This window comes from Aptenodytes patagonicus, chromosome 4 (genome assembly GCF_965638725.1).
Source record: "Aptenodytes patagonicus chromosome 4, bAptPat1.pri.cur, whole genome shotgun sequence".
Lineage (NCBI taxonomy): Eukaryota > Metazoa > Chordata > Aves > Sphenisciformes > Spheniscidae > Aptenodytes > Aptenodytes patagonicus.
In genome coordinates, this window is record NC_134952.1 from 56,782,645 (window position 1) to 56,809,073 (window position 26,429).

Sequence of the window (26,429 nt, forward strand, 5' to 3'; positions counted from 1 at the left end):
AGGGGTACGCGCCTTCATGCTTCATATTTTTAAAGGCCACCGCCAATTAGCTTTCTAAACTCTAGTGACAATACTCAACGAAGGGCAACGTTCTTTCGCCTTCAGATAACTTCATGAAAGAATGCTGCCCTGGTACAGGAGTCAGTTCTGGAGACCGGGATTATAATACATGAGAAAAGTATATTTTGGGCAGCCTAAGTATGTGGATATCTGTTCGCCCCTGGTTAATGAGGCACACAAAGTTAGCAAACACACGAGTGTGTGCTACCATAATACCCTTTTCATCGGCATCAATGTTTATCTCAAGTTTCATTGGTTCCAGATATACACACTCTTTCAGTTTTAGCGCTGGTTTCAGGTTTACTAACGGCTATGTTAAAGTCACAAAACTGTATGGTGTCACTATAGTAAGACACTGACCTTTAACTGCTGTTTGTATTTAATATTTGCTGTAATATTCGATTTCATTTGTGATTGCTATTCCCTGCGTTACTTTAAAAATAGCTAGATTTGCATTTGCTTTTGCTAGCGTCTATTTAAATCCTCACTCGTGTTACTATTAATATCTAGCTTTACACACCAGCATCACACAAGTCCAAATGTGCCACTGTCCCTATGAAGAATTCTTCATTTTCCTTTGGTCATTAAAAGGCTGCAGATCAGTTACTGACAGAAGCCCATATGCTTGCTTGCTTTTTCAAAAAAGCAAAAAGGCATCTAACAAATTCACATAATATTCAGATGTGCTTTTTCTTAGAATGAAGAAACTGCTTAAACACTTTGATCTATAAATCTGTTTTTCTCATATTGCACTTTCCAAAGCGGCAGTATCGCTAACCCAGACCCCTGCGTCCTCAAACACTGGTAGAGGGTAATGCAATGTTTTCTGAAGTTTGCCAAGTGGTGACAATGCAAAATGAAGACCTGAGCAGTTGCCAATATTGAGAAAGAGCTGTCTAACTGAATTCCATTATTTTGACAGAGCCATAACATGACTTTTCAAGATGCTCATTCAAATGGTGAGTTCCCCCCAGCAACAGAACAAACTAAACACCCCATAGTTTAAAACTGCGTATCGAAGCATTTTGTACAAACAGCACTGCGGGTCAAGAGGCAGAGCATGGAGAGAGGAAAAAAGACACTCTGTGGAAACTCCGGTGTGGACACAGACATCGCTCTCTGTGGGCCAGGTCTGATTACAGTGCTCTTGAGGTGAGGCTTAGGATGTGAGTGATGTGCACAACTCACCTTTAGCCAGTGGCTTGGCTGTGCATCTCTCTCCCCCTGCCCCCGTAGCAGAAATGGGGGGGGGGGTGTCTTATTCACCGAAACAGCAGGAGCTGGGGCATGCAGGCATCAGCTGGAGGGCAAAGACGGACTTGGGTACTTCGATGCACATAGCTGAAAGTTTGAATTGAAAACCAAGATCTTCACACTGTTGCTTGTGAAGAGAAGACAATAACATTTCGTTGACCTCAGAAGATGTGAGGAAATCTCATTAGTTTTATTAGGTTGTATAAAGATACGAGACTTACAGTTTGGACTCTGGAAAATGTGCAGCAACAGTAATACTTTGACCCCAGCACATGTGCCAGCATGGCGTGAAGTGTACATTAAGGGCTGATCCTGCAACCTCTGCGTGTAATGGACTTTGGTGGGCGCAACACTTCTTTCATTGGTGTAATCTGACCTCAAGGAAATCACTGCTGATTTACTCTGGGCATAACTGAGGTAAGCTCAGAGGCCTCCTGTTTTTAAGACTTTGAAGAATATACCAAGTATGCATTACAGGTATGTATATAGGTGTACATATGTATATGCACGTGGAAATATATGTACACTATTTGTCTACATCATGGCTATATCCTTAGTTCTATAATTGGCACTACTACACTGGTGCTCAAAGAGATACGCTGATTTAACTCAGCAGGGGATCTGGCCTCTCATATTCTAGTGTCTAAGAGAGGCCTTTTTTTAAATAGCTTTATTTCAAGGAAGAAATACATTTCCTGTGTCCCAAGAGCATAGGAAGAGGACAATTGCTCTTCTCCAGATTTCAGACCAACACCAACTCCTCCCCGTGAGTGAAGTGTGAACATTGCATTTCCAAAGCAAGATCCATACCTCTGGTCTCCCTCTAGCCAGAGTTGGTTTTGCACACAGATGGCATCCTTATTTTCTTCAAAAAAGCACAGAGAGCCTGGCAAGGTCCTTGTTTATCAAATGCAGCAAAAGGATCAGCTGGAGTCCTCTGCCTCAGTCCCTTGAATTCAGGAGCATGTCACAGCCTATGCTGGGGAAGCAGCATAAATAACAACAAACTGGGGAGAAGCAGTAGCAGTTCCCAGGGTTTCCTACTAATCTCCTCTCTCCCACATGCACACACATGCACACACAACACATGAAGAGCTCCGGGGGAACTTTCATAAGGTGCAGAGAGATGAGCGTGAGTGAGGGGCATTGGCTTGGACCTGTTGTTTCCCACTGCTGTGCAACGTTTGACATCCACGGTGCTCGGCTTCTCTTTCACCACAAGGCAACGAAGGAGGCATTTATACCACCCAAGGTGAAGGCTGTTCTCACCTTACAATCCCTTACTAATGCAGAGGAGCTGGTGGCAGAAATGGCCTGTTGGGAGCAGCTAACACAGCCTGGGGCAGCATTGGTTCGGTCGGGGTGTTTGTAGCTCGCAGTCTTGTTAAAGCAACCTCTGGAAGTGGAGCAAAAGAGCGTGGTGATGGCTCATGGGTGTGCCTCCTCTACAAGCAGGACCAGATCCTCCCTCCCTGCAGAGCCACGGAGGCTTCGTATGCCAGGGGGAGAGGGTGCCCCCTCACAGGCTGTGACACCCAGGGGGTGCCAAGGAACGTAGGGGGTGACCTACTGCCCCACTGTCACCTGAGGGACAAGGAGGTCCTTTAGTGAGCCCTGTGGCCTAGAGGCTTAGTGCGAGATGGCCTGGGAATTACTCTTAGAGGAAACGGGGAAGCATGTGGTTTAGTCAGTCTGGGGCTTATCAGGGCAGGTTGTGAACTGAGCATGAGAAAAGGGGAAAATAAGGGTGAAAAGGAGGGCTTGGTTTGCCCTGCTCCCGGACGTAGCCAAGCAGGTACTCTTCACCAAGGTGGGACAGAATCGCTGGTTTCTCTCATCTTTTCAGTCTCTAACCTCTGCCACTGCAATGTGATGATACATGGGCTGGGGCTGCTCAAAGAAAGAGAATTTATTTGGTACGATACAATATAGCAGGAACTGACAGTGCCTCTGAGCCTCCGTAACAAAGTAGCATCACTTTTTGTGATGGCACTGATAAATCCCATGTACTTCTGCTTCCAGGAAGACGGTTAAAAAGCATCTGCCTCTGGGGTTGCTCACAGAGTTGATACAAGACAGTGGAGACAGTGGTCAGGATCTGGCCCCTGGCAGCAACAGACCCAAATGCACTTTCATTCAGACGGAGTAGGAGTGGCAGGAACTCCTGGTTCTGCCAGGGCTGGAGGTGGGCTCCCCTGCTCAGAAATGTGGCTGTGTGGGCTCAGTATTCAAAAATGAAAGCTGAGGCGATCGATAAAATGGGGTAGAAACCACCAGTTACTTTAGTTCTTAATAATTAACTGGAAGTCCTTCAATGAACTTAGTACCTGAGTACGGAATTTGGAATCTGACCTTTACTACATCTAGATAAACAGTGTAGCCGACCCGGTGGCTCTCTCTGCAAGCACCCCTCCACTCTCAGCAGCTCACTTCCCGGAGACTCTCATACTTCATGCTGCAGTCGGCAGCGCGGGGGAGTCCAGCATGATTCTTCTTACCGTGCTGTTCCTTTGCATCATTTCCACCTACTCAGCCTCTGTTAAAGGTAGGTCTGTACCGGGCTTGGTTCAGCTTTTGGCTCAGCAAAGGCATAACCAGTGTGTATATGCAGATCTGTTTTGCATCAAAAAACGATCATCTTTACTCGTCCGTCCTTGAGTAATGCAAAATGCATTAGTAATTACAAAGGCTGAAGTGCTTGTAGCATGCATGTCAGCAGAGGGGATGGAGGAGACAATGTTTTCAGGTGCACAGGGCCAGCAGTGTGAGCCAGGAGACTGGGGATCTTGACCTTGCTTAGTCAGGACATGCTGTGGGGGCACCGACTTGAAAGGGACTATTCACACGCTCAAAAGTTAAACACACAGAAGTGCTGTGGTGGAGCAGAGCCAGGAAGTGCTCAGGGCTCTCCAGGTTTCAGCTTCTGAGTAGTTGACTCAGCTACCACTGAAGTCAGTAACAAGCATCCCATTAATTTCACGGGGAGCTTGCTCTGCAATAAGTCATGAAAACCTGGATGTCTGCACAAGCCCTGGGAGCAGGGCTTTACTCAGGTGTCCTGACAAAGGTCAAGGGTATGAAATCTGGAGACTGCCTACTTCAGCAGTACCAGTGTATGAAGCAAGGAAAGGTGTCTTTAGTAGTGGCCCTTCATGTACAACCTGACATTAAATTTACAGGAGCAGCAACCTTAAAACATGAGCTGACACCTTGTTTTTAGTTTAATGAGGATGTCCTCATCATGATGAGGAGCAGGGGGAGGGCACACCATCCTAGGTTAAACTGTTAAAAAGGCTGTAGAGGTGCTCTCATGGGTGCCTCCTCCTGCTCCCTGCAGGGGATCCAGGACACTGTATCTGTGTAAGCACAGAGCAGCAACCTTCCTCTCTACCTCCGTACCCCCTTACGACAGGAGTTATAAAGCAGAGAAGTCTGCAGGCAGTTCCTCTACCCGTGGGTGTATTTCATGAGACTGCCAAGTCTCTTTATGGCTAGATTCCAACGTGCCACATTTCTGGTGTCTGCTCTGCCCAGCTTCTCCGTAATATCTTGATGTATGGTAATATTTGCTTGTAACTTTACATCCCCAGGGTACTGAGCAAGCATTTTCTCATTAATTAGTCCTCCCTTCAGCTCTGCCAGGTCTCATCTCTTGTATGGAGAGATTGAGAGCTAAATTGCTGGCCCAAAGGCCACTTAGTGCCTCAGTGACAGAGCTGGGATTAGGATGAGTGTTTTACATTTCCACTAGGCCATGCCGCCTTTTGGAAATATTGAAGGAATATTCTTTTCTTAAGTCAGCTAGATCAGCACACGTGAAAGTTTCCTAATGCAGTTCCACTTGAAAAATATTTTCAAAGTGGATGGGTTTTGCTTTTTAAAGCTATCCGGTATCAGAAACAGTGGCAAATATAATTTATGAAGGTAGAGCCAGCAAGTAGTTAGAGATGCACATGCTGTGCATGCCATATGTATTAATAAAAGGCACAGGACTTGACAGCTGTCTCTACTCATGCAGTGTAACCTTCTGTATTATACAGTATCATGATTTAATTATAGACTTGGCATGCTACCCTTAATGACAGACACTTAACATTACTAGTCAAACTATGTGTTATGCACTCCACCTTGAAAGCAGGCACTTCTGACCCCAAGAGAGCATGGCCGATTGCAGTTATGTCCATCTCTCCTCCCTTCTCAGTAAGTGGAACATTTGCCATCAGCTGAAATGGCAATGGCTGTACGGGCAGCAAGGATCCCAGTGCTGTGCTGAATACAAAGGAACGAGTGTCTAAAGGCAGGGGAAGGGTTTAAGAAAAGTTTCTAACAGAAAGGCGTAGGGATATTCCTTTTTAAATAGTACCAGTGTTTTCTTCATGAAAGATGGCATGAAAATTTAGTTATGCTCTTTTGAATATTGTTTCTGGGCAGTGACACCGTGTCTCTGTCCCTCGGCCACCAATATCCCCCTTGCCTCTCAAACTGACCACACTATCCAATCGTCTCTTTTGGCTTCCCCATTTCCACTGGGGTGAGTGCTAACTCCTTGGGACTGCCTTCAGTACTGCCTCATCCCTGCTGCTTCTCTTATGATCCACCGCTGGCTCACCCTTTTCCGTCAGTGACACCAGTCTTGCAACTAAAGGCGTCTTCTGCCCTGAATCCTGCAGTGTTTTCCACATATGAAATGGTGAAAGCTTTCAGAACCTAATATTCTTTTAGCTCCCAGAAATACTTTGCAATTATTCATCTCTTCCACGACACTTACAAGAAGCTGCTGTGTCATTTGCTCATCTGTTTCCTTCAGGAAGGAACAACTCTTTTGTATGTGGGGACAAGCAAATGCTAAAAGTGAGGAAGAGGGAAGAAACTCTTGCAAAAGGAAAAAAAGATCTATGGGTTGAGCTGTGGGAAAAGGAAGAGGATAGGTGAAAGGTGCTTTTAACTGAAAAGAGAGAGGGAGCAAAACCACAAACATCCACCTTGACTAATAAGACACATGTCTCTCAGCACCCAGATAATTTTTCTTGGACGTGCTTTTCCCCCACCTTTTATCTTTAGAAGGGACTGTGTCACCTTCTGTGTTTAGAAAGCACCTAGTGGGTGGCATTCATAATATCTCAGCTGATACTAAATCATTAGCACTGCTATTTCTGCTGCAAATGAAGGACATTTCAAACCAGGAAGCAACCAGCTCCGAGGTACTGCAAGGAACCAGGGGTGTCCCTGAAAGGTGCAGCCATCTCTGGGCAGGCACTGAGCACCCTCTGCTCTCAAGGGCAATGTAGCTTCAAAGCTGATAGGAGTAAGGGGAGTTGGGGAACTGGCTAGGAAATTCACAGTAAGCCTGAAGGAAGGGCTGTACGCCTCTTGGTGACTTTGTTTTGAAGCAGACACGCAAGACATGCAAAATCAGAAGAGCCCCATTATGCCAACATTAATGCCACCCTGCAAAAAAATCAGTAGTCACAGCTTTGAGCTCTCACATGCAAACAGGCTGCTCCTCCTGGGATTACCAAACTTGCTGTGCCACATCTCCAGCTAGTGTAAAGCATAAGTCAGTTTAATTCTGTGTAGGTTTGCCAATTTACGCGACTTGCAGACCAAACTTGGTGGGGTCGCCGTTTTCCTCAAGGAAGGGTTCTTTGAAGCTGACCTTAACCTACTGCTATGACATCTGAGTAAACAGGGGAAGAAAGCAAGCAAAACCTTAAAAAAAGGGTCTTTTGGACTCTTTGAGCACTGTAGAATATATTCGTACAGCCGTGTTGGAACTACACTGTGCACCTACCTAACTGGGATTTAAAATCTGAGAGTGAAATAAGAAAATACTTTGGTTTTCCTTTTTATCAATGCAGTGATTTGAAATTTAGTTAGCAGAGTCATATAAAACACTGATGGACATGACATAAATCAAGATAGCCTGTTGATTCTCTGCAGGGGACTTTGAACACACTGATTACATTACAGCATGCTTAAGAATTTGTCTGAGATGTTTTGATAGATTTTTCTTCTTTTTTTTTTTCCCCCTGCACTTGTCATAAGACTGAGATGCACCTCCCTGAGGACAGCACTTTGCTTTTCTTAGATTAACTCTGTTGTGAAGTTTTTGTTTCTGCTCTGCACCTCCTGAACTCCATAGAGAATTTCCCAATGGATTCAGTGGTGCAGCATTCGGGTGTGAGAGGCTAGTGCCGTGCTGCTTACAGATAGCACCTAAGGTCACTATATGTGTATTTACTTCACAGATGTAACAGCACTTTGTGTACAGCCAGCTTCTCCTCCCTTCCCTTCCCTCTACAAATGGACTTAATCAGTTTTTCTTCTGTGGAAGAGACCTTTGTAGCCATACACACCAGAGGAGGGAAGCCCTTGGAAGCAGTGAAAAGGGATATTGTGTATACCCTTCTTGACAAAATATTTAAAGGGTATTCAAGAAGAAATTGATTTTCCTTAGCCACAGATTTTAGGGGCATGGTCTCAATTCCTGTGCTTGAGGCTGGGTAGAGAGTTGTGACACTGGTGCCACACATTCCCCACACGGCTGTGCCTGAGAGAAAAGAGAAGATAGGAAAGGATGTAGTAGTAAGTAGTTTTATAAAGGAAAAATAAAAGTAATTTGTATACTACGGATATAATTTATACTAACAAGAGTGCAACTGAATCCCTAGGGAACAGTCTATCTGAGTTGTTGTTAATGCAGATGGAAATGACACCATAAATTGCATATGCAAATTGCATTTATGCTAGAATTTGACTTTTATATCCCTTAAAATACATCAATTAACAGCCAAGACACAGCTACGGGGACAATTATTTAGTTTAAAGAACAAGGGCTTCATTATTTAATCTAAAAAATATTTTCCCAATGTCTTAATTACATTCATGTCACCCCTGGGCAAGGCTCTCAATGGAAAGATTCCCAACAAATGCGCAAGAGATGCAGAGAACAATTTCTGTTGGCTCCAACAAATTACATCAGTGCATTTCAAATTGCTAAGCACACAAACTGCATGATTAATTACAGTATTTTGAGTTGCAAATAATTTTGGATTAATTTCTAATGTTAACATATCCAGAGTAAAGAATTTGACTCTCTTTTATTGATTTAAGTGTAGAGCGAGAACAAAGGATTTTGTGGACATTCTTATCTTAAATATATGAGATCAGTGTCAACTTACTCACAAAACCCCCCGATATGCTCCAGTGGGACAGCCTCTGTAATCAAGGGTAGCAGGATCAGTCCCATAAATCTTTTGTTGACAATTAAATTTTTAATTTTTCTAAAGGTGTTTTTTAGAGAAAACGACAGATTATGTGAGTTAGTCAATTCTAAAACACTGTCTGTTTTTGCTTTCCAAACAGGGCACACTACTGGACCAAGCTTAAATAATGACAAGCTATATAAATTTGCTTACTCAGCTGAAGTGTATGTTGATCAGGTGAAAGCATCACTGCAGAAAAGTGCAGGCTACCGGATTTCTTCTGGTGTGGATGTCAACCTCTTATGGAGAAATCCTGACAATGATGATGACCAGTTGATCAAGATTACGGTAATTAATGCCATCACACAATTTAAAACATGCCCAATCTTTTCTGCGTTTATCTAGCTGCTAATCTAATCTTGAAGAACTCGTTTTCAGAGGATGAGCTAAATCTTTTATTCTTCTCTAGTCTCATCAACTAAAACCAGCTTCTTTGATAAGCTGATTCCTATAGAATAAGACTTCATGAGAATATGTCTAACATCATAAGCCAGAACTTCAGAATATCTCCTGTATTTTGAAATTGCTTCATACAGCTTCTATAGCTTCAAACAACTGGTGTGCAAGCACCTATCTGAGGGGCAATAGGTTGTCTGAAGTCCTTGGTTCTAGCTGCAAATCATGACATTTGCTAAATACAAACTGGGTTTGGTACTTAGCTTTATGGTGAGTTTTTCTGCCCCTTATTTCCCCAGTGGTGAGTGCTGGTTTCTTTTGAAAACATAGACATAGTAATCATGGAAGATTAATGATCAGAACCAAAAATGAAGAAATCAAAAAGATGTATGAGGTGATGTAGTCTATCCAACCTACCCCAAGCCAATGCTAGACTGCTCTCTACATGAATTTTCTCTGCTTTTACTTTGTTAGATAAGAGATGTTCAAGTTGAAAATGTGAATGAACGTCCAGCAGCTAAAAACATCTTCAAAGGAAAAAGCACAGAGAAGATCATCGGGAAAGAATATCTGGAAGCTTTACAGAGGCCCATAGTTCTTGAGCTAGTCCGTGGAAAAGTAAGACCCTGTCTTTTAAAATTCAATCCCTGAGGAAATCTGAGACAAATCTTTTCTTACAGGCTCGGAGAATTTACCAATTCACTATCCTCTCAGAGTTCTCAATATGCCATCATGTCCTATATTTCTCTATGAAATGCAACAGTTTAGAACAGACTGTAATTTACCTGTACAAGGGGCCCTTCCAGCCCAAGCCTCTTGTGCATTGAGAACACCATACAGCATGGAACTAAACAGCAGGTTGGCCACAAATATACGGATACACATGTAGATGTATGCAGAATTGCTGTGTAAGATTTGTGCTGTTGACTTCAGTGAGGGCAGGATTTTATACAAGGTCTGAAGGCAGAAAAGGAGATACAGTTTGTCATGATGGATGTTATACTGAGTCTGTGAGGAACAGTGTTAATCAGTTTAAACCCTTAGCAAATACTTTAGCGTGACTGCTTTTCCCACCTCTCTGGCTTGCTTATTTACTTCAGTGTCACCTGCAGTTTCAGTGGTCTCAAGTTAATGAGCTTGATACTGAAACAGCCTTTCATGTTGTTCCTCTACTGGGAACTGTCTCCAAAAATCAGAAGAGAAGGGACAGTGAGCAGGTGTGTTTTGGTGTGTGCCTGGGTTTTGTAGCTTGCCCTGAGACAGCAACGAAGCACTGTCCCACTGCCTGAGCACCCATGTCCAATTGTAGCTCTCAGGGTCCCAGTCTTGCTCAGGAAAGGAATCAAGCAAATCCATCTCCCCCTCTTTTTCCCTGAGGAGCTGCTCACTTGCCCCCTTGTACCCAGCCTACTGCTCTGGCCAGGGAGTGGCAAGGCTTGAGCCATGGCTGCTCCTGCCTCCTCTCCACACTTCCTCACCCTCTTGTTGCTTGTGGCTGGGAGCATTAGGCCAAGAGCCTCGCTATCCCCTCCACAGCCCGAGCAAGTGGGCAGGTGGGACATGGGCAGAGGGGCAGTGAGAAAGGAGGAAGGTTGAAGGTCACAGTCCCTTTTCTCTTCTGCAGAGGGGAGTGCGGGCTGTGACACCCTATCCCGGCAGGATCTTTACCTCCTGCTGTAAATAGGCACTGAGCACATACCGTGGCCGCCAGCTCAGCCTACTGAATTGCAGCTGCTATCAGGCCTGCTCAGTAACTTTCAGACTCAGCTTTGTCATCAGTTTTACACAACATAAAAAGAAACAGAACAGTACTGGCTCCCAACTGTACACATGAGGACAGAGGTATCAGAAGAACACAGTCAAAATACATCTGCTCCCAGTACATTAAGCAGTTCACATGCTAAGATTGAGATGTAGTATTAAAAACTTGGGCTTTTTCTCAGGTAATAGGGTCTGTACACTCCTTTTATGATTTCTCTGTGGTGTGATACTTTCATCCCTGGCAGAGTGATTTCACTTTCCAGGGTTGCCCTGAGATAACACGCTGATTGTACTTACAGTTCCTGAAAAAACGTGCACTTTTAAAGCACCTTGAATGTAAAGTGGAGGTGCAAAGTCTTGTTACCAGAGGAAAGGCTCAAGAACAACAGTTGACCCATGAAGTGCAAAGGTTGTGATGTGTTTGACACGTCATTTAAGTCATTCTAACTGTGTTTTACCTATGATTCATTCTGGGTTTTTGTAATCTGTGATTAAAGTGCAACAGATATTATGTGCGTGTGGGAAGGGATTATCTGAGGATTATGCAGAAAAATGAGTGACTTGTAAAATTATGTAGTTTCCCATTTCCCTTCTAAATTCTCTCTAATTAACAGGCAGGAAAGATGCTCACTGCACTGAAACAGTATTTAGGTACAGCTAAAGCCTGAAACAGGTTTGTAGTGTTATTGGCAGGCCCTGCAGACTCTGGAGTTTGCTCAAATAAGGACAACAGGTCCAAATTCAGTTTCCCAATCAGGAAAAAAAAAGGGAGTTTTTCTAGAGGGGATGCTCACTATTCCTTTTTCACTTAACTAGATTTGTTATATACTTGGTTTTTATTCCTACAGGTCAAAAACTTCTACTCACATCAAAATGAACCTGGTTTTACTCAAAACATTAAGAGAGGTCTGGCTAGCCTTTTCCAGCTACAGCTGCACTCTGGTGCTACCCGTGAGGTATGGTGCTCTACTGGCAAGCTAATCATCAGAGAAACAGGCAGAGCCTGGTCTGCCCTGAAAGGTAGACCTGTGGCTCCCGCTGACTTCAGAAGGAATGAAGTGTGACAGAAATCAGCCCTTTGATCGCCTTTGAGGTTGGGAATGTAAAGACAGCCTTCTGAATATTTGGTGACACCAGCCAAGTTGCTGCAATTAACATAAAGAATTGGTGAAATCCATTTGATTTAAAATGCTCTTACCAATTTAGCAGAATTTGGTAATATACCAACTTAAACCAGGTCACTATAAAAGAGATTATACTGATGTTTAAAGTCAGTTGATTCCTAAACTCAATTCAATGGATTAGGCCGTTTTAAATCAAACAGAATATCCACACAAAGTTAGCAATGGTTTAGCTGCATCCATTTAACCTGTGTTACACTGTTAAATTTTTACATCTGTCCACATGAGCAAAGCTGGAATTTAACTCGAATTCATAAGTATAGTGCCAACTGCCAGGTGTTTCCTAACTTTTTTTGTTTAAACAAACATTGTTACTTTCCTTCATAGCCATCTAATGAAAAGTACCCCGGCTATCCAAAGCAAGTAGTTAGAAACACTGATACCTTCAAAACTGGTAAATAAACCCAAACAGTGCAGCATCTCATGTAAAAATTCCAACAGTGGAGAAAATGGTTCATCTTTGGAAGGTGTTCCAGGGTTCCAAAGATAAATTCAAGCAATTGTCCTAATCTAACTCTTTTTTTTCAAGGTGGACATATCTGGCAAATGCAATACTACTTATCATGTGCGGCAAGATCAGGTGACTAAAATAAAAGCCCTGGACTCCTGTGAAATAGAAAAACAAGGATTTACCAGCCACAACCAGGTATGATTTCTTTAACAAAATAAAATCTGTTCTGCCTATTTAAAAATATATCCTTAATAGCTATTACTCATTTTCTCAAAAGTCCTTTCTTGCATTACAGAAAGCAAATTCTACATGTAAATTTTGTAGTATTAGTAGTAGAAATTTCATACGTAGTACCCATGGGGAGAACAGGAAATGGATTCTCCTCTTGTGCAAACCACCTTGGCTCAGCTGACATTAAGTGCAGCACACCAATTCTCGTAATTTTTTAATCTCATCCGTAATATATTTTAGTCTCTATGCAGATTTACAGCACTTTTGTCCTGGCTGTACTGAATTTTTAATCAGTGTGAGGCTTCTTTTTCTTCGGAGGAAAACACTATATACAGTCACAGTCATAGTGATAATTGTAACCTTTTTCTCAGCTGCTAAGTCACAGCATTTAGTCTACACAATAAATGCTGGGCAAGATGCTGACTCCTGAATAGAGCCCTGTCAGGCTTGCCTGGAAGGTCAAAGGCTTCCCTAATTCACAGGTGTAACATGGGAGATGTGCTGTAGAGGTAACTGGAGCCCTTAGTGGTCCTTCACTACTAGTAAATGCCTTTCTAACTGGTTACTGCTTAGTGCAGGCTGGACACGTGCTGAAGGCACTGGGATTCTCCATGTCGGAAACTGACCTTTCTCAGCTCAGAGAAGTACAAAGGTAGCACACGCTCTGTTAATAAACCACGTTAACACTATGACTGAGTTCCTGATTTTCACACTTGCCACAAAGACTTCATCTTGTTTACAAACAGATCAAGCAAGGTGGCTGGCTTTGCTTCCCAAATGTGAACATGACAATCTTATTTACAAAACATTTCCCTGGAAAAGCTTCTCATCTTATTTAAAGCATATTTTTAACTAAATGTAGTACCAGGCATTTTCTCAGTTACAGCCTGCTCATAACTTCGTCCCATCCTCCCCCCTCTTTTTTTTCTGGTATGTATTGAATTTGAAACACATGGTGCAGAAATGAGTGACTTCTTGTTGCAGAAGGAATTCTTGAGAACCTGGAAGATCCTGGTTTGTAGGCTTAGCTTGAGATGTTGTTCAACCCACACGCACCTTCCTCATTTGACTCTAGTTCATTATGAGTTTTGCCCCGACGTGGAACTGTGAGCTCTTTTCCTATTCTGTTGTTTATTGATCAGCCCTTTTTCTGGTTTATTTTTTAATTATTTTCAGATTTTAGATGTCAGTACAAAAGCCGCATCTGCCACAATTTATGTGCTGGAAGACGGTTTCATTAAATCCATTAAGGCAGAAGAAAATTATGCTTTGCTTCTGAATTCCCGACGAAAAACAGGTGCCAAAATAGTTTCAAAGTAAGTTGGGCAATTTGACTGTCATTGATAGTAGCAGGACTAGTGGTTCACTAGTTATATAGTGAATAATATAAACAGGTTATATGTGTATGTCTTATAGCATCAAGACCTAAGGCTCTAAACTCTCAAGGTAAGGATTTAGGTCTTTTTTGTATCTGTATGGTACCTAGTCCAACTTTGATTAAGGTCTCTACCATACTGCAAATAATAAATAATGACATTCATAAGAAATTAAATGGAAACAGCTGGAATTGGCCAAAACATTTTAAGCAACACATTACTTCTGTAGGTGTTCCGTTTGTGTCCTCTCATTTCTTGAGAAATACTTCAAATGGATCTCCATTTCTAGCATGTGAAAGTTCAGAAGTATAGAAAACAAAATCTGCTGCATAGAAAGGAAACAACAGTGAAACCTAGATCTGTGTTAGGTTCCAGTCTCCAAAATACTGACAGTTCGGAGATACTGCACAAGCTAAATGATTCAGGCATCTCCTTAGTATTATGATATTTTAAAAATGTACATTCAAAATCTCACTTTCCAGATCTTCTTGTGAACAAAAATATGAAACATTTCAGAACATATATGGTTACTGAAGGCTGTTTACCAGGTGCTATAAATTCATACTTTAGAAAGTCTATTATTTAGGTATTTTATGCCACATACCTCTAGCAGTAATTCTGCTGGTATCAGATACTTCTGTTACCTTAAAAAAGCCATAGACTTGCCATGTTCTGAACATTTTAAAAAGAGACTTCGATAAGTCTGTGTTCTATATTTTTGGTCTGTGGAGGGGTTTTTTGTTTCCTCTTGCCATGATTTCTGCATTTCTGCTCTAATGGTTGAGCGCTAACGGTGTCTTCACTGTATGGATGCACAGGCAGAGACTGGAACTGAAGTCAGTACAAGCTGGCCCTGGACTGATTGCTGGGAAGCAAGTTGCCAGTGTTATCAAGACCTTGGACTCCAGTTACGTTGCCGTGCCACTAGTAGCAGAGCCAGTCAAATCCGAATGCAAAAAGTGTCCTTCAGTAAGTAAACACAGGCTCGTTGGACGTCAGGTTGGTTGGCTAGGCAGAACAAGTGTGAAAGAAGTTTCTGTCCAAGCAGCCCACTAGGAGAGGTCTAATGTAGCAATGCAAAATACACCCCGGAGTGGGGAGCACGGTAGTGATGCAATGGTGCTCCACCACACAAGGGTGTTTTAAGATCTACCTCTAAAAGTACCAACATTTTTGCTCTCTTTCAAAGATTGAGTGCAGTATTCCTCAAGACCACTAGAAAATACAACACCCTTTTGTTTTATCTCATCGTTGCCAACCTTGAGTTGGCAGGAGCTTATTTCCTCTGGGTAAAGGAGTGGGAAATGACTTTTAAGATGGTTGGCCAGTGTTTATAAAAAATTCTGTCATAGAGGAGCTGAACTACTCCTAGAAATTAAAGGTAGTTAGCCATTCCTTAGGCAGGCTAAACATCTGTTGGTAATATATCTAGTCTCTTCTTACTGCCTGACCCTGAAGAAGTTTATTATTTAAAAGACTTTGTAGGTATTTTATAAGTATAAAATGGGGCTTTAGTATTCTTGGCAAGTCCAATACTGTTCTCATTTTTTCCCTGGAAAAAAAAATTATCTTGTTTTTTTTATATTTAAGACATCTAAAGACTACTAAGAGCTTGGTACTGTAAATGCATCATCTTTTGTTTTACTGATGCAATTCATCATAAACTAATATAAATTGCTACAATGATTGTTAGCAAATGGTTTCAATGCTATTACCATTGTGGAAGGAATTTAGCAGTGAATGGGAACATTAATTTAAAGATTATTATTCTCTGTCAGTTTTTGATAAGCAAGATAAGGCTTCTATTCAGCACACATAATTTTAATCCTACAGAGATACTCCTTATGAGCACAAACACCTTACTATATTGGAACCTGTGCTAGTTATTTGGAAGTAGCATTGCACTGTAATAATTTATCTTGTCTAATGCTTGTTGAGCCACAAAGATAAAAAAATACGTCGGGGGAAATGAAATAGAATGATGATGCATGCGTGCTGGAGCAGTTCTGAGCAGGGAACATCAAGGGATCTTAAACAGAGCAGGGACAGGTGCTTTTTCCCTGACTCTGCCCATCGGCGTTTGTGCTGACCAATTTGTCACTTGGAACCCAGTTTGTCATAATAGTTATAGAGATAATTTCCAGACCAAGATAACAAACATAGGGTATAATTCCAGAGCACTGCCTGGGGTCTGAGCTATGTCATTATAAACCTAATGGCACGATGAGAATGAAGTCCTGCTTTCTCACTGTATTTTACAGTAACTGCTATGAAAAGATGGGGTCTATAAACAGAACACTGTATCCAAAGCAGCAACATAACATTTGGTACTTATATATCATAGTATACATTAATGCCATGCTGACATGGTATGCCCTACAGTTTTATGTTTTCAAAACCCTTTTTAAATTATAACAGGTCTTATCTCTATCTTTATGAATTTGGTAAAATAACCATTACTATCCCCACTTCACAGATGGCAGCATTAGCTTCTGTGAGGTTATGGCCAACATTTACATTTAAATTTAGGCCTAGATTTTGGTGTTTAGACATCATAATGCATGCTCTTTTCAGAAGAGCTCATGATTCTTACATTTTTTCTATGCTCATGGTTCCTACAGGAACAGATGCTTGCCTCTTCTGAAATTGAGGTGGTTTTGTTCTGTCTTGTGCAGCCAACCTTGTAGGTTGGTAAAGCAGCTGTCAGGCACTGATATTCAAAACCAGCTCCTGCTCAGTTTAGGGCCTCTTGGTTTGGCTTGAATTTTCCTAGAGTGCCCACGAGAGCACTCTGTCTGATCTCTCTGTCAGAGAGACAGAGATTTGTGTCGGAGCTCGGCTGAGTTGCCATCTGGAAGTGCCTGCATCTGTGCTTGAATCCTTGGGCTATTCAATCCAAACTGCCTGACATTCACATCAGGAGAACGAGGCCCCTTGCAAAAGTCAACTGTGACTGCTGTTTTTCAAAGTCATGGGTCACTGCAGGAGACGGCAGCTGCTTCTTGTAGCAGTTGAATGGTTAGAGCACCCCCCCAAAAGAGGAAGACTTGGTCTCCACTCTTGCTTGAGATGGCTCCAGCTCGTATCTCCCACCTTGCTCGTCTCTAGGGTATGGGCTAAGCTGACTAAGAGCAGTCCACACAGCTGGACTCTGCACAGGAGAAAATACAGGATTAATGAGGTTAGAGATATTTTGCCGGGCTATGGTGCAACTTCAACAGGGGGAATAGAAAGTGCCCCATATGTTTATCCAATTTCAGCTTATAATAGCCACACTGACCTTGGTGCTAAGCACTAATCACCCGTTGAGGTTAACAGACCCATCTGTGCCTCAGAACATGAGCTCCTCCCAGCTGGTCATTAATCCCCAGGAAATATCCTATGTCTCAATCATTGTTGCCTAATTATTGTTTGTTACAGTTGATGGAAGTTGCACTCTGTACTGCTGGATGACACTTCTATTTGCCGGCAGGTTCAAGTGTTATTGCCTAATACAAAACCCATGAAGAGGGGAAGTATTTTAGTAAAGGTCAAATGGGTGCTAGTGTTATTTCTCACTCAGGAAAACTGCAGTAAACACTGCTGCAAAGAACAGCTGAGTTTTCACCAAGGAATGTTCTCGATAATTTGAGATAACAGAGGCAAAGGCAAGTGAGAGAGGAAAGGTCAAAATACCTGCACCAGTTTCTTATGGGAGTGTATCTGGAAGGACAGATGTAGGTGCTTTGGTACCATGTTGGCTCATTGAGGTCACAAACGTGGTGTGTGGAATAAATACAGCAACAACATATGAAGAAGCTGATACCTGTTCTAATACCATCTTACCTATCAGTTTGTACAGTAACCACAAATCCCTCCCCGTCTCATGAAGGTTTATGAATAAAAAATGGGAATTACTTACATAAACCACTTACAAAATTACCATCTTCTAAGAAAATATTATTAACTTGTGAACTAGGGATTGTGCATCTTCCACTCAAAAATAAAATACTTAGGACAAAATGAGAACAGAAGGCAAGCACTGCATTCACCAGAAAGCGCAGTAAATTTGCAAGAGAGAGAATTCATCTTATTCCAGTTACAATCTAAATAATGATGTTTTGTTCCAAAATAGAATGCATTTAAGGCAATGTACATTATTAGGAAAATACTAAAGTGCTGGAAGAGAGACAGCTATAGAAAGGTTTCAAAGACATTTGTGCTGGGATATCATAAATTAAATAATACTTAACTAAAGAATCAGCTATCTATTGGATTTCAGCTAATATGAGCAATAACTGGCCCACATATCTGCATTTAGTAAGTCTGATTTTGAGAAACCATGATCTGCGAGTTTTGACATAATGGTGAATTATTTTACAGCTTTCTGAACACTGGCAGAGCATCAGAGAACATATGTACCCTGAAAAACTTTCCAAAGCTGAAGCAGCAAGAAGCTTTTTGTCCTTCATTCAGAATATTAGAAAAGCTACGAAAGAGGAGATACTGCAGATTATTAGAAGTGAAAATAAAGAACTTCTGTAAGTCATCATGAACAAGCTTTCAAAAGGTTTAAGTTACTTAAAACTGCAGAAGGGCAAATGGCATGCAAACAGATTCAGTTCTACTGGTGATGTCCTAGCAGTGCAAAAACAGTATTCAGTACTATCTACAGGAAAAGGATCTTTTTTTTAAAGCTGTGTTTGTTTTTGTAGTATAATATATTTGCAGCACACTGTTCAGCCACCAAGATTGTATCTACAATGCAAGGCAAACATGCTTTGTGGCTTACCCAAAGGTTCTCATCCCAACTGCTTGTTTTGAAACACTCTATAACTTGTTCTTGACTTGCCCATTTTCCTTCAAATGGAAATACAGCAAAGAAGGGGGTGGTTCATCCCTGGATATTGTCCTAGTATTAGAGTTTGGGTATGAACAGCATGTGCACCTAGACTTGGCAGTTGGAAAGCGTTTCTGAGTCCCACCATACAGTCAGGATCTTTCAAACAAATTATAGCAGTTGTTAACAATAGAGATAAACCTGAGAGCAACTCAGGCAGCATAGCCTGTTCTCTAGTTGCCATTGTGTATGTAGAAATAAAACACTTTTTTCCATTTACAACCTTGTCCTGTAAACTTTAAGGCACTCTGGATAGTTCTGGTTTTTTAATACTTTTTTGATCCTATATTTGCATAAATTCAAATATTAGTAGTATCCATGGATATGAATAATTTCTGGAGTTCATCTACCATTTTGAGGCGGAAGAATTCAGAGACACAGTTTTTCCCAACAAGAGTAAAAAATTTTGTCTCTTACCTGCAATGAAGAGATCTTTCAGCACATTAGCTTCTTTCTTTCTATATGCAGCAAAGTCTTTTCAGTATTTTCTAGCTCATTACAATGATATGTTCATTTCCACTTCTTTGTAGTCCGCAGGTAGTGGATGCCGTAACCTCTGCTCAGACCCTAGCATCACTGGAGGCCATACTGGAGTTTCTTGACTTTAAGGATGCAAGCACTTCTACCCTGCAGGAGCGATTCCTGTATGCCTGTGGATTTGCTTCTCACCCCAGTGAAATACTCCTGAAATCTTTAACTGTAAGTCAAAGGACAAAACAAATACAACGTAGTTAATATTCTTGAGCTTTATCCCTGTCAAAGGGGAAGGGAAGAAGAAATGACAGTTGCCGTTTCCAATTTTCCTTTCTTTACCCCTTCAAGGGTTTCCTTTAAGTGTGCCAGCAGCATATAGCCTGGAAACAACAAAAATTCGTAGGTCCAGACTGAAAGTCTATTTACTTTGTAAAATGTTATCAATATCTACTACTTGGAAAACAAACATAATTCTGAATGTTAGCAAAACAATTTGAAGGTTGTTTGATTGTTGCCTTATCAAAGTCCTGTAACCATTTAATACTCTTTTTTTTTTTTTTTAAACATAGCTTCAAAATGAATCTACTATTTGAGACACTGAATGTAACTCAAGGGGAAAACGGCAGTCAGTTATTATATGTAATGATAGAGCAGTGCTCTGCTTAGCCTGAGCCCAGACCATTGTGGTCATCACTGCCTTTGCATTGCACTAATGTTCACAGGAAATGCGGGAGGGTATTCAGCCCACTACAGACTGTGGTTCATCATATTTAGACAGAGAGACTAACAGCATTGCTTTTGCATAACAGGCTACGTTCAAGGGTGATATCGCGAACGAAGAAATCAGAGAAACTCTTGTCATTGTCATGGGAGCGCTCATCAGAAAGCTGTGTGACAGAGAAGGCTGCAAGCTTCCAGTGAGTATCTGCTCTTCACTGCTGGCCAAATTCTGGTCTGCAACACACGTGAGTGATCCCTGCTGATGTTACTGGGAGAGCATGAGAGACACGGGAAGCATATTCCCCTCTGTTTTAAAATAAGCCCATAAACTCCTATGTTTGATAGAGAGAGGACTTTTTTTTTTTTAAATAATGACATCTACTTTGTCAGCTTTAGGTTTTAATCTGGTCTCTTCCCATTTCTGTGGATTTCTCCCAGTTTGCCCTTGTCTGACAGAACTTTTTGTCACTGCCTAGTCTGTCAGCAGAAGCAGTACTTTTGCTCACTTGTCCAAAAGCTTTACATGTCCTCAAACACTGGCGAACTCACGATCTATTTAATATCTGCAATCACCTTAGGTTATTTCAGCTCTGTGAAGAAAATTAATTGGTTCAAGTACTCAACTCTGCCCCAAACATGCATAGAACAGACCAGGAGGAAGGCTATCACCTTGACCATGGACTGAGTAGATGCTGGTGATAGAGGGTGAGGATGATCAGACAAGGCACTGCAGCCTGCTGGATCTGTGCTGTTTGGGATTGCAGCACGCTGCTGAAAAGACACAGAGCACCTGAACGGCCCTTAGGAATCCCTTTTTCCTTCCCCTGTTAATTGCCAAGCACTCTTATAACATTATGTTATGAAGCACTAAGGAACACTTCCCTTGTCTTTTTTTGTTGGGAAATGTTGGCCCCGCAAATAAGACCCGTGAAGTCCCTGAAACAGGGCAGGAGCAGCTAGCAAATGATAAATCCATGGACCAGGTGTCACTGTAGCTATAGCCACTCCGGTTATGCTTGAAGGAAGGCATCGACATACAGTTTACAAATGACACCTTTGCTAACCCTGTGCAGTGATGCTTTGAAACAAAAATGTGCTAGAACCCAGCCCTGCCCCTCCTACTTCTACGAGGGGAAAAGGTAGGTGTATGATCACCATTTAAACATGCTGTTGATTTTCTTTAGGCTGTTGTGGAAGCCAAAAGGCTGATTCTAAGTAGACTCGAGAAGGCTAAGAAAGATGACAATGTGAGGATGTACCTGCTGGCACTGAAGAACGCACTCCTTCCTGAAGCAATTCCACTGCTTCTGAAGTACGCCGAGTCAGAAGAAGGGCACATCAGCAATGTTGCTGCCACTGCCTTACAGAGATATGATCCTTCTTTTCTCACCAAAGAGGTAAGAAAATATACTGCCCAAGAAAAGAAGTGCAAGAGACTGTATTAAACATAAAGTATAAATTAACAGAGTTCATTTGTCAGTCCCAGCCAGAAAACTCTATACATTCCTGCTTGCCAAATCCCAGCTCCCAGTCTGCCGGTGCTAGTCAGCCTTCGGCTCCAGAGTCACACATAGCCATCGAAGGTGGCAGGCAGCCTGCAGGGAAAACTGGGCTCCCGTCACAAGAGCACTGCCTTCTCTGTGATGTACAGGAGACATCATTAGGAACACTTGGGCACCTGCGTAACCCCTGTTCTTTCTTGTGCTTTCACGTAGCCAGGGAGAATGCATGAAGTAAGAGAAGGGTAAAATAGCTGTGTCTTACCTTGCAGCCTCCAAGAGTAAAAGAAGACATACAAAATAGCAGAACATGAGGTCCTGCCTTTGCTGCATTACCCTGCATCCCATTTCATACCTACTGCTGGCAGCTGTGACTGAGGTTGTCAGGGTGCTGCTCTGCAATGAACATGCCAGAGGCCGTTTTGTCAGTGGGGCTACATGGCTCTCCATGGACTTATCTGTAACAAAGATGTGTCACAACCTTCTCAGGGACATGAGGCCACCACAGGCACTCTCTAGAAAATTAAAATCACAAGATTCTTGATTTTTTTAAAGTACATATTCCCTTAACAGTCAAGGAAATCTCTGTCTTGATCTTACCACTGCCACAGTATTTTGATCTTAGTGCTCCTACTTATTTACAGCCCCTCTGTGAAAACCAGTGTAGAAGGCTGTATTTGGACTGTGGCTGAGAGAACATAGCAGATGCCCCACTTGCTCATGTGGTCACTGAGCTATACATGTCTTGTACGTTCCAAAAGGACCATGAAAAACAGGGTGCTGAAAATATATCCTTATGTATTACCCTTTACTATGGAGCTAGCTTAAGCTGATATTATAAACGAGATTCCAATCTGTACTTTGCCCAGTCATCTGTGTGAGCACTGACTGAATACTCTGTTTCCTGACCAGGTGAAGGAAACAATGAACAGGATATACCACCAGAATCGTAAAGTCCACGAAAAGACAGTGCGAACCACTGCAGCTGCTATCATCTTAAACAGTAACCCATCCTACATGGAAGTGAAAAACATCCTGCTCTCCATTGGTGAACTGCCTCTGGAAATGAACAAGTACATGCTCTCCATGATCCAAGATATACTTCACTTTGAAATGCCTTCAAGGTACATTAAGTTCAGTATAAATAAATACAGCTCATCCTTACTTCTTTGCAGAAACCCAAAGAACACACAGGGTCTCATGAATTACTACTATAAAATTTAAGGACAGTATAAAAGGACTCCTGATTTTTGTGTCACTTTTAAGTATTGATATTTCAGAATAAATCTCTGCATTTCAATGACATTCATTTAATAGCTATTCACATTTTCAGAGGTACAAATAAGAACTAGGCACCTAACTTGCATTACTGTAAGAAATGTCATCTGTCGGTCTTAATTGTCTCAGTGGGGCCCTTGCTTTTATATTTTAAGAACCAGTGAAGCAGAAAAATTTTAAACATCACAGCACTAGAATGAAAATAATAAAAATATGTCTTCTTCTCAACACCATTAATTTTCAAGCAAGACCTTTGCTTGCCTTCCTACCTATGACTGCAGGGAGTAGCTGAAATTGGAAAAGAGACTCTGGGTTAGGGCAGATTTTTAGTGGGAAGATGTGAGGGTTTTGAAGACCCTCTTTCCTACTGGGAAATTCACCCTCTCTCAAATTTGATATTTCTGCAGAACAGTAATACATCTGGTACCGTAACATTTTTGTGTCTCTGTGGTTTTGTTTGTTTGTTTGTTTTGAAATACCACAGCAAAACAGTTCAGCAAGTTCTGAAGGACATGCGTGCTCATAACTATGATCGCTTCTCCAAGATGGGCTCTTCCTCTGCCTACTCTGGCTATGTCACACGTATGTAACCGTGAAACTGCCTTTTAACCCTGTTTGTATTCCCAAACATTTGATTAATCCACTAGTTTAGTCACAGGTACCTTCTTTCTTTTTTAATTAAGGTGGTCCTGATATATCATCCACGTACAGCCTTGACATCCTCTATTCAGGCTCTGGCATTTTAAGGAGAAGTAACATGAACATCCGTATTTTTGATAGAAATGCTGAACTTCATGCCAGCCAGGTAACTGCCACACTATACATAAAAACTAAGCCAGTATGGGGTACTCTTCTTATAGCTTCTAGATCAATTCAGCTAATGCTTAAGACCATAAGGCTTGCTGCACTGGGCAGAGAACAAGCCAATAACAGGGGAAAAAGAAACCCACAACAGTCAATGAGGCACACGTTTGCCCTAACCAAAAGACAGGTGTTTTGTTCTGTATCATATATCAGATTCTGTCTCTGGTTAAAGGCTATACTGTTTATCTGATGTAATCAGTAAAAGCTTTGTGAGTTTGTAAAATCAAGTCCTGTGTTTCGGGTATAACATAGAATGGAAATACAAGGAGTAGATCAAATGTACGAATCAAAGAGATTTAAAAAAGATGCTTCTGTTTTGGCCTTTTCTTAATGTTGGCAACTACCTTCAATATTATAATCCTCCTAAATTTCTGCAGGACAAAAATTGCGCAGTGGAACATCTTTGGGTTTTCTTCCCAAATGTCTGTGGAAAATAGTCATATGAATAAAGGAAAATTTGTTTGAAAGAAAAGTAGGCTCGGGATTGTGAGCTGCATGTGGGCAAAGTCTGCCTGCATCTGAAGGGAAAAAAACAAACTGTGAGATTATTTTATTTTTTATTTTTCTAGCTGCTCTACCTCGTTCCCTTAAGTCTTAACCTCATACTTTTTCATCTACAACTACGTAAATTACAGTTAGGCTCTCAGACATTAAGAAAATGTGTAGGATTGTTAATAGCCCAGGTCAGTCAGAGTTTTTTCATTGATTCTGTATCACTGTTGCTTCTTAGGTGGTGATTGAAGCTCAAGGTCTAGAGTCCATAATAGCTGCAACTCCTGATGAAGGCGAGGAAAACCTGGACTCCTTTGCTGGCATGTCAGCCATTCTGTTCGATGTCCAACTCAGGCCAGTTACATTTTTCCAAGGGTATGCTGATTTAATGTCTAAAATGTTCTCGGCAACTGGAGATCCCATTAGCGTGGTGAAAGGACTTATTCTCCTGACAGATTACTCACAGGTACTAATAGCACACTGTTTGCTTCTTTTTCTGTCTCTTAAGCACAGATGCTCCCTCCCCCACACCATTATTGTAGGACATCTTATTTTCTCTCTTTTCAATGCTGATAAACCTGATCAATGTTACATAGGCTTCTCTTACTATGGGAGCAATAGAAAAGTCACAGGTATTAAACAACAGAATGAAATTACATGAAAAGCAATCTAGAACAAAGGTGAGAACACATATCATTCTAGAAAACAAAGTAACACTGAAAAAAAGCAAATCCAACTGAGTATCCTGTAGAAAACTCATATTGCTATCAGCTATGGCCTCCCCTCCCACAGTTTCTTGTAATACAGTATTGTCACATGTGATCACCTAAGTTTTCCTCTTCACAAGTTGTCCAGAGACCTTACATCCAGTTAGGCAGTAACTGTCAGGTACTGAATGAATGAATCACTGGTTCTCAGACTTTCCCAGATAACTAACCTTCAAAGAACAATGCTAAGAGGTCCAAATTTCAAATGCTTATTGCTAGGCAAATCCAGGAATTAAAATGAGGATTACGTGGGTTTTATGCAACTGTCACCCCAAATGGTCTATACAAATCTAACCAGCTACATAATGTATTATTGGAGGACTAAAAATCTAGACATCTCTCTGAAAGTGGAGGGCCAGCATTTGGTTTGATATTTTTGTGCTTCCCAAGCAGGGATCTCCTTAGAACTTGTGGATTTAACAGCAGCACTCAGCTCATGAAACATCTGCAGGCTCAAACTTTACTTTTTAGTCTTCCCCTTTAATTCTTGGCAAAAGAAAATGCCAAAAGCAGATGAGAAAATCCACTCTGATCAAAATTACACAGAAACACCCCCTGCACATGACAGCTGTCCCCATCCTGAACTCAGCTCAGCCCCTTTATAACGGTATTGTAAGTCTAGAGGGCTTCCCATGTAGCGCACAAATTGGCAAACTAAAGCTCATTCCAGCAATGCTTTACAGTTCACATGCAGATTATGGGCAAAAACTTTACCATGACCTATTTAACAAACAGACTGCAGAAGTGAGAAAGGTAATCATGTCCAGTCCTGAGCATGGTGTTTACAGAACGAAATATTTCCAACTGCTGTGCATGCACCAAGCTCCATACATACCCTGGCTGAATCAGCTGGCTGGGCACCCCGAGAGCTCCGCCAGCCAGCAGATTCTCCGCTTCTCGTCTTTGGAGAACCTCACAAAAGTCTGGGGCACACCAGGGCTGGGACTGCATGCCATTTTTAACAGTATCAGGGTGTAATATTTTCAGTCAGTCACTGACTCTCTGGAAGCCTGGGCAGCAGTGTGATGAGATGGGATCCCACCCTGCTTTCTCTCTTGGGTTGCCGCTAGCACAGTTGCTGCCTAAGCAATTTGGGACTCAAGCAGTGGACACAACCAAAAGTGTGTGTTCACAACCAAAAAGGCACTTGTTCTTACCTCTGCACCCCACAAAGGCAAAAATTGTTTAAAACATTGTTGAACGCAGCTTCAGGCTGAGCTGCGTTTTAAACACAGCACACCTTTCTAAGAACAGCGTTACAGCTACGTTCCAGGTCAACAGCAACATCAACACGGTTTGGGCACTTCCACATAACCACGTTAAGCTTCATTAGAAATGCTTTAACCTGTCAAGTTCTTGAACTGTGATTACAACTGTACCAGAAAACACTGTCAGAATGGAAGGTGAAGGGCGTAACACTGGAACTGAGGAAAAACAGTGCAAGAGAGCCATAATTAATCTAGCTGCCTGATGGTTGAGTA

At 41.8% G+C, this 26,429-nt stretch overlaps 1 protein-coding gene across 1 annotated transcript in view; it reads left to right on the forward strand.

Moving 5' to 3' along the window:
• Window positions 1–3,709: 3,709 nt before the first annotated feature.
• MTTP (microsomal triglyceride transfer protein) overlaps window positions 3,710–26,429 on the forward strand; it is a 28,924-nt gene continuing 6,204 nt past the window's right edge. The window contains exons 1-15 of the mRNA XM_076336798.1: window positions 3,710–3,859; window positions 8,680–8,867; window positions 9,450–9,593; window positions 11,585–11,692; window positions 12,447–12,563; window positions 13,776–13,915; window positions 14,794–14,944; window positions 18,338–18,495; window positions 19,385–19,553; window positions 20,138–20,245; window positions 21,233–21,445; window positions 22,460–22,671; window positions 23,310–23,407; window positions 23,509–23,630; window positions 24,420–24,647. Of these exons, the coding sequence (XP_076192913.1) occupies window positions 3,799–3,859; window positions 8,680–8,867; window positions 9,450–9,593; window positions 11,585–11,692; window positions 12,447–12,563; window positions 13,776–13,915; window positions 14,794–14,944; window positions 18,338–18,495; window positions 19,385–19,553; window positions 20,138–20,245; window positions 21,233–21,445; window positions 22,460–22,671; window positions 23,310–23,407; window positions 23,509–23,630; window positions 24,420–24,647 (2,217 nt within the window). The 5' untranslated portion in view covers window positions 3,710–3,798. The remainder of the gene's footprint in view (window positions 3,860–8,679; window positions 8,868–9,449; window positions 9,594–11,584; window positions 11,693–12,446; window positions 12,564–13,775; window positions 13,916–14,793; window positions 14,945–18,337; window positions 18,496–19,384; window positions 19,554–20,137; window positions 20,246–21,232; window positions 21,446–22,459; window positions 22,672–23,309; window positions 23,408–23,508; window positions 23,631–24,419; window positions 24,648–26,429) is intronic.